The sequence below is a fragment of the Etheostoma spectabile genome, chromosome 23 (genome assembly GCF_008692095.1).
Source record: "Etheostoma spectabile isolate EspeVRDwgs_2016 chromosome 23, UIUC_Espe_1.0, whole genome shotgun sequence".
NCBI classification, from domain to species: Eukaryota; Metazoa; Chordata; class Actinopteri; order Perciformes; family Percidae; genus Etheostoma; species Etheostoma spectabile.
This window is the reverse complement of record NC_045755.1, coordinates 17,732,499-17,744,799: the sequence shown is the minus strand read 5'-3', so window position 1 is coordinate 17,744,799 and position 12,301 is coordinate 17,732,499. Positions and strand designations below refer to the sequence as shown.

The following is a 12,301-nucleotide window of genomic DNA, read 5'->3' as shown; positions in this document are numbered from 1 at the left end:
CTTTGTTAGTAATCACACACAGTCCTGAACTACACACACACACACACACACGCGCTCAGGATCTATACATGCACTAACGGACAGATGTCAGGGTGGTTAAATAGGGTGACCACCCGTCCCGCGTAGCGCGTGCGCGCACAGCGTTTGAAGCCCAATCACGCGGTCCCGGCAAATTGAGACGTGTCACGCATAATCAATGCTTGCTCCAAAAAAAAGTTGGTGCTCTATATCTTGGAGCCGAGGCAGCCAAACGACGCGGGGGGTGGTGGGGGGGGGGGACACTAAAAGCTGCGTAAAGTCAGGCAGTTTCGAGCCGATTTCAGAACAGGAAGTGACTTAACTGTGGTGCGATTCCGATTTAATAAAATATAATCAGACCCACACATCAGCTGGAACAGTCTCTAGTTTTAATTGTAGCTCTCAGAATGTTCTACATGAGATCTGTTGCTGATTTTATATACAACAGAATGGAGATGATCTGTGATCTGAACGATTTAGTCTCTCTGACTTCTAAACGTCTCTATCAGCATAATGCCAGAATATGACTTAAATCAGACAAATAGTCAAATCCCTCTATTCGTTGTCATGACAGCGCAGGCACGTGCAAGCCTACCAGACACTGGGAAGGGACTTTAGGAACGCGCTTTCCAATTCGAAAAAGGAGAAAGACCCGAGTCTGAGCAGTCGAGGCCCCCCCCACCATCAGTTAGAAAGAGAAGGTGGGTACAAGGAAGAATGGGAGGACCTTTGTTTAAACTGTTCCTGTGGTGTTGAGCAATTACACTTCCTGTTAGTCCTATAATTTTAATTATAATGTATTTAAAGTGAATAAATTGTAATGAAAAATAAAATAGTGGTCATCTGTCAATTATATTATAATTGTATGAGATTTCAAAATATCAATCTTATTTAGAAAAAATACACATTGGTTGGCCTATCAGCAGTTACACATGTCCAGGGGCATAGGGCATTTAATATACATGTAAGGTGGTATGTGCTAGAAATGGGTAAACCAGTATTAGTGAGTCTGCCCGTGGGGGGCACCGCTTCGCCAGGCAGTGTCCCACATTGTCCCTCAGAAACATACCACTTGTCCCCCCTTGGGCTTATTAGCAGGTGGTCACCCTATGGTTAAATGTAACTTAGTAAATTTACTACAGTACTTTTTCAGGTATTTCCATGTTATGCTGCTTTGTGTTTACTTTATACAATGCAATTCAATATTGCAATTTGTTTGACAGGGCATTTTGTTGGAATTGACATCTCTACAGTTTTTGGACTTAAGCCACTCTAATTGTTGGATGGTGTTTTTTGGTATAGCCTAATCTGTGCAGCCATCTATTGATAACCTTTTCAGATAGAGGACTTTCCCACCAGGAAATATATGACCAAACTGAACTGCATAAGCCAATGTTACTGACAACATGTACTGTAGCTGTAAATATCAGATCAGTAGCCTACTCTATACTGCTAAATCACTAGAAATAAAGTGGGATTTATTTACCTGTTGAGGAGAGCAGAGTGGACCTTTTTGGTCCTGGAATTGGAATTTTAAGTACAGGTGTGAATGCCCACAAGATGCATTTAGGACACATGAGATCTGATTGTTTAGATCACGTTCAGAGGTGGTCTGGGCAGCACATGGTTACATTCTTTTAGCAGTGTGGATGTGTATGTGGATGTGAATGAGTCCTGGGCCACACTGAACAAAAGTCCTCGGCTTAACCCTCGTGTTGTCTTCCCGTCAAAATTGAAAATCAACACTTTTGTTGACGCTTTTTTTGTTTTTGTCTCTTTTTTTCAACACTTTTGATGTTTTTTTTCACTTTTTTCTTACGTTTAACACTATGTAACACTAACTTATTAACTTTAGTTTACAGTTATTTTTGGAATATGTGGTCAATAAACCTTACTTTTAGGAAATTATACCTAATGTTTAAGTTAGAAAAGCAGAAATTAGGAATAATAATAATAACAATAATAGTAAAATTAAATGAATGTATGTTGATGGATAATCACAGACTGGAATTTGTAAACTTTTACTCAATACTATTTCAAAACCACTTCAATTTTATTTTAAATGCTTGAAAATTGAATAAGACGCCCCAAAATAAAAGAGCCAAAGAGCATTGGTTGGAATCAATCATGTTATTATTATAGAACACTGACATAGGAAAATGGGTCAATTTGACCCGAGGACAACATGAGGGTTAAGCGTAGCGATCTCAAATCGCGTAAGCTGGCTTGTCCACGATTTCTGGAAACTTCTAAAAACTCACAGAGATATATTAGAAGGGTGTCAAATATCTTGGGCAATTTGGTTTACCTTGAACATGCCAAGGAATCGATCAAGTCTGTATCGTTTCAGACTAGTTACGGGGAGTGCATTGCTGCCAACCGCTAAATAAAAAAATAAGAAATTGATCTTTTTCCAACACAAAAGTGAACGTGAGATCCCAAAATGAGTGGTCACTCAAGACATATGTGGAGACGCAGTCTTACGCCATGTCTGAACTGACGTAATTTGTGCCGTTTCTGCTAAAAATTGGCTTTACATGGGCACATGGTTGGGCTTTTCTTAACCAACTTTTGGACAGAAAATTCAGGAAAATACTAACACGGGCCTGTGATTGAGGCCAATCTGTCATGAAAGGGCCAAGAAAATGTGCAATCAGTCTCGCATTGCCAGACCTTCCTTCACAGCGGAGGAGGGTCTGGCGAGTCCACACAGGATCCCGGAAACGTGCTCTGGTTTATTGACATTTCTTTAAACCAACCAGGCGCTGTGCATGGTACGGAGCGGCGATGCCTCTGCAAAATAGCCTCGGGACGGAACTTGTTTTGGTGGAATGTGTGCTCGCCCCCGTGTGACAGAAAACTCAGATTGGACAGATAGTCCAGCTAGCAGTCTCAATTTACCCTGCAGAGATCTGAGGAGCAGGTAACCATGGTCCTCCAAAATCCACAGGAGTTTAGATCACCAACACAGGGGAAGCGGAAGGAAACCGACATCCGGGCCAAAATGAGGGACATCCGGCGGCACTGGAGCCATCCCGGAAATGACACGTCGATATAGACTATTATGCAATCGATGCTTCTTCACCACCTTCAAGTCCCTCCTTTTTCCTAAAGCCTTCTCTTTCGTCTCGAGTTTACCACCCTCTTCTTATTTCACTACCTTTTGGGTCTTCTTCCCTCCACAACCATCTCACTTTCCTCTTTATCTCCTGATTTTTAAATCCTCTATGACACAAAGATCCAGTCTGGAGATGCACACAGGTTGCAGCATGAACAGTAGCATATTTGTCAAGCTAGATAGGTCTTGGCAGAGAAGGGAGAATGAAGGGAGAAGGCAGAGAGAGAGAGAGAGTGAGAGATGGGGGGAGGATTTAGCAGCTCGGACACAAAGCTGGTGTTGTTGGTTTGACTGGATCCACTGGGAGAGGAGAGCAGCTCGAGTTACCTCAGCAAACAACATGAACCCAGCCCCAGGACACGCGTGTGTCAACATACCTGTGGACCGTGTCTCTTCCTCCACGTTACTATCTGCTTCTCGTTGGTCTTAAATTATTCAAAACTAGGCAGAATATTGCTTTCACATGTTCTCTTGACTTTTAATTCATTATTCATTGTTCAGTAAAGAAAATCAATAACTCCTCTATCTTCCTCTCTCTCTCTCTCTCTCTCTCTCTCTCTATGACAGTCCCTCAGTATTTTTTTCACAGACTTCCCAGAAGTTAATTTAAATAATCAAGTTATTGTTATTGTTATCAATTATTACGTAAACATGATCAGTATTAACTCAAAATGTGAGGCTTTGCTGCTTTTTGCTGTTTTATATCATTGTAAATGATTATCTTTTGAATTTTAAATGTTTAAATTAATTGGTTGGTTGGTTTGGTGGTGAATAATAGTAAAATCATCATTATCATAATCAGAAGTTGCTTCCTTACTCTAACTAACAAAACAAATGTGTGTAAATTGTAATATGTAACTTGGGCAACACACAGTGCAATAACCAGTCTTATATGAAGTACTTGAAAGAAATACTTAAAGTATTAGAAGTAAAAGTAAAGAAATAAATACAACTTGATTATGAACTTTGTGGCCAACGGTGTATAACGTTATCTTCATCACCACTGTCATCGGGGTGGTCATCGTCTGTTACCATGGCAGCAGAGTCTGCACCAGGTGCTTCCTCTTCTTCTTTAGTTTTGGCCTATGTTTTTCTTTGGCCACATGGCAACAAACTTGGAGCAATCAAAGAGCAATGATTCGCGAAAAAACTCCAAATGTGTGCGCCTGCTCTACCAACCGAGCCAACCCGGCCACCCATCACCTTCTTGAACGTATAATCCAATCATCCAAAATCAGAATGGATCATAAAGGTTTCTCCTGCGGCTCCTAGAGCTCTAAAAAGCTTCCTCCTTTGTCGTGAGCAGTTCTTGGATTGGATCAAGACATGTTTTACTGTTTCCTCTCCACACTCACATTTTCCATCCTGGTGTTTCCCAGTCAGAGCCAACCCACTCCTAAGCGCACAATACCCGAGTCTTAACATGGTTAAAATAACAGAATCGTGTAGGCAACATTGCTCTTTGCTTTCTCCACTTTTTCCTGAACCTCAAAGTAGATCGATCCTTCTTTCTCTTCTTTATCCCATGTTTTCAGCCACATTTATTTTATTTTATTGACTTGTCAATGATTGAAACACACTCTGCTGATCTGAATTCAACTAACTGCTTCTCAGGCTTATGTCCTTGTATCCTCAGTACTAATTAACCTGCTTGTCAATCGCATTCACCTGCTCTGATTTACACCTCCAGAGTCTTCTGTTGTTCCACTGGAACAGACATCCCGCCCACACCTCTTTACTCCTCCTCTCTCCACCTAGTCCCGCCCACATTGACTTCCTAAGTATACCCAGGTGAGCCTCGCAAAGGCGTGGTTCACACAAGAAATCTTTTCCCTCTGTCCTTTTTCGTCCTCCTACAAAGAAGACAGTGTAACTCTTGAACAGAGAGCACTTGCGTTTGGATTTTCTTCATAAAAACATCTAAGTCTCGATCTCGGAGCCATGGGGGCGCTGCAGTGTGTCAAATACATTGTGTTTGGGTTCAACTTTCTCATCTGGGTATGTAGTGCCACTTACACAATGGTAGTTGTGGTTGATACGTGACACTCTGGGTGATTTAAAGCTTGTCTTTTAGGGGATTTGGATGCTTCCTTTTCAGGTTAAAAGAGGTTTTAGTAATTTCAAAAGAAGTTTGAGGACTTTACCGCGTGTTGTTTGCAATGAGAGGCTGCTTAACTTTTGTTTATGAGGTAATCTCTGGTTAAAAAAACAACAATGGTGACTTCCCTCAAGCTCCAAACCACTCTGACAAGATTCTTAACTACTCTTCTTACTTGATGTGGTTTTCTTAGAGTAACAAACCTGTTCTGCTATACAGCAATATTAAAATTATTTTATAAAAATATTTTATATGTATTTGTTTTTTTGTTTTTTTGCTCTGAAAATGTACCCTCCTGGTGAAAACTAGCGGTTGATTGGGTAAATAGATTCACCTGCTGTCTTCTGGACCACATTGTTCCTTTAGGTAGGGGTATGCCTGGTAATCTCGGTGTACTACTCTGACAGAACAGGGCCTGGCATGACGTTAAAACACACGTGGACATACTCCTACCAAATTATATTTGTACTTGATATGTGGAATCAGCTGTGCTTTAATCAGATATCTGATGTAGTGACACATTTCAGAAATGTATACATAGCACATTTTTTTGAGAAATTGAAACAAATACCGTGGAACTGCCAGTAATATGACTGGATGTTAGTCATCTCGTAGCCAAACAGCTGATGGATGAGACATTGATGGTGAGGCAGGAATGATGCAGCTGAACTAACTCAATTAGTTTTATTATCTTAACTCTCCTGTTTTTCCATCAAACTGTACATACAAAAAGTGAAGTTTAAAATTGATACGCATACTGTGATTTTCCCCCAAATTTTACAACAAGTGTTAGAATATTAAGAACATAAGGTAAAAAGGTGAGCTGGCTAGTTAATTGTTTAATAGATTAGTTTAGTCAATAAAATGTCAGTAAATCTCCCAGAGGCCAAAGTCACGTCTTTTTAAAGTGCTTTTTTGAGTCCAAAAACATATTTGAGAAGCTGGAACCTGAAGAATATTTTGCACTAATGCTTTAAATACTTGTGATATCACATTGGTGATACAATCTAGTTCCTGCAGCAAAGCCTTTTCTGCTAAATCTTAACGGTATAAGTGCAAAAAAGTGTCTGAAAACACAGGAATTACTAAAACACAGGAATTACTAGAGCCACTTCATTATTTTTGAGATTTACCTTCCAGTTTTATTTGTGTCTGTATTTGAACATCTGTGCAGTCCAAGTCTGGTCTAAGAAGAAACTAGGGTTCGACTTCCACTATAGTGTGGAAAAAAACATTGTGGGATTTTTTTGTGAAATGGTTGAAAGTTACTGTTTGTGTATTTTGCACTGAGATTTACTCCCAAATACCCACACTGCTTGCTGTTATTACAGTGATGACGTGTTTAGTGTTGGAACAACACACAGACTGTTAGTTCATGCTTAATGACTGTTTTGACCATTTGAGTTTAGTTTGTGTAATGGTGGCACAGACGGCTCTGGGGGACAAATGAGATGACAACTGAAGGAGTAGTCTGATTTAGAGAAAAGCGTAAACATCAGATTAGGTTGGTGTATTCTAAAATGTAAGGACTGAGTTGATGGCAAAGAGAAAAAAAAAAAAAATTGGGCTCCTTGTTCCCGTTTCTAAAATACATTTCCCACAATCCACATTGTAAATGTGTTGTATTTTATATAGCGCTTTTCTAGTAACGACTACTCAAAGCGCTTTTTTTTTTTTTTTTTTTTTTGTAGCACAGGAACCATTCTCCATTCACACACACTCGTACACTGTGGCTGAGGCTGCCGGACATCAGATAAACACTCACACACATTTACACTCCAATGGCACAGCATCGGGGGCAACTCGGGGTTCAGTGTCTTGCCCAAGGACACTTTGACATGGGACTGCAAGGCCAGGGATTGAACCACGAACCTTCCATATGGCAGGCAGCCACTCCATTGTCTGGAAGGGTATTTTAATTTTAATAAAGGCAGTGGGCATTTGTTGAGGCTCATAAAAGCAGTCAAACATCTCAGCAATAATTCAGTTCTCTGTTGTTGCACTGGTAATGGCGTCCAGAGTGCCTCTTGTGGTCAATAAGAACTAATGTGGACCTCAAAGGGACAGGCCCGTTTCTTTCAGGATTATTTTGAGATGGCTCAACACAAACGCACCAGCTCTCCTGAGTGTGTTTACTGTACGTTGTATATCCATGTTCAATCGGGACACTCACTTCCTGTTTTCCTGTCTGTATTTATCTTTTAAATTGGAGAACACATAATGAAAACAAGATGATATCAACTGCTAAAATAAACTAGCTTCCACGACATGGTCTGTGCAAAATACTGCTCTGATCACTGTTCAGATGGAAAGATTATTTGTGTTAGGTTAAAACATCCAGGGCCTATTTCCTAAATGGGGCATTTGTGCATATATTAAAGGAACATGCCACCGTTTTGTTGAAATAGGTCTTATCACGGTCTCCCCTAGCTGTAGATGGGTGGGCCAATGCTTTTCTTATTTTTATTTTGTTGGTCTCAGTGTATGCATTGTTTTAGTCCGGTGCAACGCCGGCAGTGCCACTACTAGTTAGCTTAGCGTAGTGAATGGAATCCTATGTTGCCAGTCAGCATGTTGTGAGTAAAAGTGAGCCAACGGACGGGCGTCTAGTCTTAAAATGCATAGCTATTTGTACTCATTGTGAATATGCAGGCCACATGAAGTAATTAGGTTGTTTTTTGTTGGCTCACTTTTACTCACAACTTGCTAATTGGTGTTGGCCCACCTATCTATATCTAGACCCTATAGGGAGACCCTGATAAGCCCATTTTCAATAGAGGCGTGTTTCTTTGAAAGCTCAGCAGGCTGTCACACCTGCTTAGTTAAAGTGGGATTTACGCTACCTAGTTAAAGTGGGTTGAACTAGACAAGTTGGTTGAGAAACTTGCGTATATACTTACATTTTACACATTACCTGAGCAGGTATAAGGCACGTCTTAACTGTCATGATACCGACTTGTCCATTCAATATTGTGGTGTACAGTTACTGTTGACAATAGTGTGTTTTTGTTTGTTTTGTTTTTTGCTGCTGAAAACACAACAGCAATGGTGACTGTTGACTCAAGCTGAATTTCTATGTTAGAAGTTTTCCAGAGACATTTGCTGATTTCATTTTTTAAAGTTTGTTTGATACTCTAAAGTACAACAGAAGTGATAAGTGATTCTTGAATTAGGCTATTCACAGGGGACAGAGACAAACGCTTTGTACAATACGTTAACTAGGTCACCTGTGATCTAACACAGCACGTTCTTTTACAAAAAATTCTATTATAGCTGTATTTCAGTCCCTAGTGGCTTTTTCTCCCATTGTACCCAAATGCTTTATTACATGAAATCTCATTTTTGACCATGTTTTAACACAGTTGACTTAGTATGGCGCAACTTGTATGTTTCAAACTGTCTTGAACATGATTGTTAGTCGAGTGTACGGTAAATATACCGAACGCAATCCTCGTCAAGATCACACTAACTCAAACTTGAACAAATGTGATCCAGAGTTCAGTTGTAGTTTAAGCTTGAGGCTCAATCTGAAGATTTAATAGATGATGAGGTGTGTCTGAGTAACTCTGACTACACTTATTACACTGAGTTTAGTCATAGTTCCAGAAGGTGTTAACTTTAGGTGTGGCGGTGAATTAGCCCGGCTCCGCCCTCCTACGTACTACTAGAACCAACTTTACTTTTGACTCCCACTGAGTCCCAATAATGTGAGTATGTATATGCGCTACTTGGTATCTGGATATTTGAAAACACAAAGTCAGGTATAGTAATTTTAAAAAGGGATGTCATTTTTGTCTTCAATTGATATCATCAATGTTATTTTGCATGGGAACATAGGACTCCCCCTGGATAACTTATAGGTTTGTGTCATGACAACCAGGTTGAATTATTTCTTGCAAATTTCTTTGGCACACGGTACTAAACCGTACAATACCCAGGAGCGTCGGCCTTTGTTGCTACGGAGAGGAAGCCATTCAGCATGAATTGGAGTGGTAGCAAATTTAAAACGCTTTATTGTTGCAGTTCAGAATAAAGCATGACGCCATAGTAGCTGAAGATGGACATGCCTCATGCAAGAAAATATTTCTTAGTGTTTCTTAGAAGAAGCTAATTTCAACGTCCACGGGGAAACTGACCCCATGGATTTGTGATGTATTACAGCATCCTCATTGTTTGACTGTGCTTATTTCAATCCTACTGTAAAGCTAAATACTGTTAATTGCTTTATTACATTTCATGTATGTATTGTTAGAATTTAAAAAAAAAAAAAAAAAAGATGAAGTTTTTGGTTTTTTAGACTAGTATCCCAGACAGGCTGCTGTGGTTGGGTGCACATTGTTGTGATGATGCCCGTGTCCACTGATTCACGGTCATCACAGGATCTCACACACACACCTCCTGTTGCACAACAACACAGACGTCAGCTTTCCGTTGTTATTTGGTTGGCAACAAATAGTAGATAAACTTGTGTTTTGTGGTTGCTGAGGAGATATTGAGTCATTCCAGTGGGTTATTATCACTGTGGTGAGCACAGTGTGAGACACACACAATATGACTATCCGTTATCTGCTTATTTTGTTATGTATAACTTATAAAGTGGTGTTCTTGATAAATTATTTAAGCAAATCTGAAATGGCAGAGTAATGTAGGAATACCTGAAAATAAAATCTACCATCACAGATTAAAGTAACTGAGGAAAAGGTGTTGGGTGTTCAGGAAACGGTGGTGAATGTGAGCACACAAACCTGCATAGAATTAGTGTCTTGTCCTCATTGAGCTGGCAGCATGGCTGTAGATTCTTAGTCCTGATAATGTCTAATACAGATGATGTCTCAATTGTGTTAAGAGCATTATCCTCATTGACTCCGTGTTCACACACATGATTTTGAAGGTGACTGTAAACTGTCTAATTCCCCATTTTTGGGGAGGGAGTCTGACCCTTTCATACATGTCGTCTTTCTTTCTCATGCAGCTGGCAGGTACTGGGGTGCTGGCTGTGAGCCTGTGGCTGCGATTTGACTCCAGGACAGTAGGACTGTTTGAAAGCGAGGACTCTCCTACGGTGTTCTTCACTGGTAAGGCCATTGGCGTTACACTACTATCTTTGAACCCAACGTACAATAACTAACACACATTGTGTTCTGTCCTTATTGGGACAATGTAAAGTCTTCCTGTTAAATCAGCGGTGGAAAAACATCCCACCTGCATGGCAAATTCTGTTAAATCAAAGTGTTAAAGGTCCCATGACATGGTGCTCTTTGGATGCTTTTATATAGACCTTAGTGGTCCCCTAATACTGTATCTGAAGTCTCTCTTATATAGACCTTAGTGGTCCCCTAATACTGTATCTGAAGTCTCTTTTATATAACCTTAGTGGTCCCCTAATACTGTATCTGAATCTCTTTTATATAGACCTTAGTGGTCCCCTAATACTGTATCTGAAGTCTCTTTCCCAAAATTCCGCCTTGGTGCAGAATTCCAGCCACTAGAGCCAGTCCCACAATGCGCTTTCCTTAGTATGGGCCATTTCTATCTGTAGCTAATGAGGGGGGGGGGGGGGCAAGGTGGAGGGGGGGGGGGGGGTGCAGCCTTAACCAACTGCCACTTTGCTCGTTTGAAAGCCATGATGTTTCCTCTCATGGGTGGGCTAAATTCTCTGAGGCGGCAAAGAAAGAGAAAGGTGAGGTCATAAGGGGCAAGGCAAAAGCGTATATTGGAAATTGTTACCACTTTGCCTTTTTTTAAACAGATGTGTAGCCAACATTGGTTTGTATTCTTGGGGATCCGATGTCAAACTGCTGTGCTTTTTTGAGTTTGGACCTTATTGTGTCTGTTGTACCTTGTGTCAAGTTCTAAAAAAAAATGTCTTTGTGGTCCTTACTCTAATGTAAACATGCAAGTGCTTCATTTACCACACTGCCAGTTGGAGAGTTGACGCACTAGACTTTTGGATTGTTAATCAGCAGTTCGGCACAACAAAAATATCCCGTGGATACAGTCCCAGGTATCGTGTATTTGCCAGCTGTGACCTGATGGACAGGCATGCTACAGAAAACAACAACCTGAGCTAGAGAGTCGGGCTGCAGGGCGTACAGAGGGCCAGCTGAGGCCAACGTTGGTCCTCAGCGAGGCGGCTCCTCCGGCCTGGCAGAGCCCTCCACACATAGCTGTCATTCTTCACTGGCTGACAGGGACGTCTTTGTTTCTCCTCTTTTGTGTTCTCTGAGGAACTTGCAATGAAAAGCCCCCCCCCCCCCCCCCCCCCCTTCACGCTTTGTGTTTTGCTACCATCAAACTGACAAGTGAAGTGGGTAGTGAGGCGACAGAGGATTGTTCTGAAATGACAAACTTTATAACAGCTAGGGAGGAGGACTATTTGTGTGGTTGATGTATCTATGACATCAGTGCTGTGGTTATCCTACATTCAGTTTTTATTTTTTTTAAACTATTTTTTTGACTCATCATGACAGCCACATCAAATGACAAAGATGCTCGGTCTTTAACGAGGGCTCTAAAATAATTGTTCCAATTTGTTTTTACAGTTTGTTTGGAAATTCACATAGAAGCGTTCCACAGTAATTTATGACTTGTTGATGAGATGTTTTGCTGATTATGATTCATAACCACATCCAGAAGAAAAGCATAAAAACACATTGTGAGTTCACTTCTTGTGTATCTGCTTGGTTTGAGTAGCATCGGTACCGTGAACTCAACTAGCTTTGACCAGAAGCAGAAGAGGATGAGCTGTAGGCAAATCATAAGTAGAATGTGTATTAGTGTATTGTTGTTCATGAGGATGCATATGGGTACAATAAATGTCATTATGTACGTAGTCTGTCATTGCCAGACCTTCCCCCACAGCGCTCCAGAGGAGGGTCTGGCTAGTCCACACAGCATTCCCGGATGGGAGGAAAACAGGCTCTGGTTTATTGGCATTACTTTAAACCAATCGCAATCATCATAGCAACGGTGCCTCTGCAAAATGGCCTCGGGAAGGAACTTAGTGGTACGTGTTTTAGTCGTGCAACAGAAACCTCAGATTGGACAGATAGTCTAGCTGGCTGTCT

At 40.8% G+C, this 12,301-nt stretch overlaps 1 protein-coding gene and 1 long non-coding RNA gene across 3 annotated transcripts in view; one reads left to right on the top strand and one right to left on the bottom strand.

Moving 5' to 3' along the window:
* The window catches only part of cd9b (CD9 molecule b), an 18,408-nt gene that overhangs the window by 538 nt on the left and 5,569 nt on the right, over nt 1–12,301 (top strand). Inside the window, exons 1-2 of one of the 2 annotated variants that reach the window (XM_032505671.1) lie at nt 4,917–5,134; nt 10,207–10,309. In XM_032505671.1, coding sequence (XP_032361562.1) covers nt 5,078–5,134; nt 10,207–10,309 — 160 coding nt within the window. In that variant the 5' untranslated portion in view covers nt 4,917–5,077. Of the gene's footprint in view, nt 1–4,916; nt 5,135–10,206; nt 10,310–12,301 lie in introns of those variants that run through there. The other variant, XM_032505670.1, reaches the window with a different exon arrangement.
* LOC116673381 (uncharacterized) overlaps nt 408–12,301 on the bottom strand; it is a 17,786-nt gene continuing 5,892 nt past the window's right edge. The window contains exons 2-3 of the long non-coding RNA XR_004327826.1: nt 1,838–1,845; nt 408–419 (exon numbers count right to left, since the gene is read on the bottom strand). This is a non-coding gene — a long non-coding RNA (uncharacterized LOC116673381). The remainder of the gene's footprint in view (nt 420–1,837; nt 1,846–12,301) is intronic.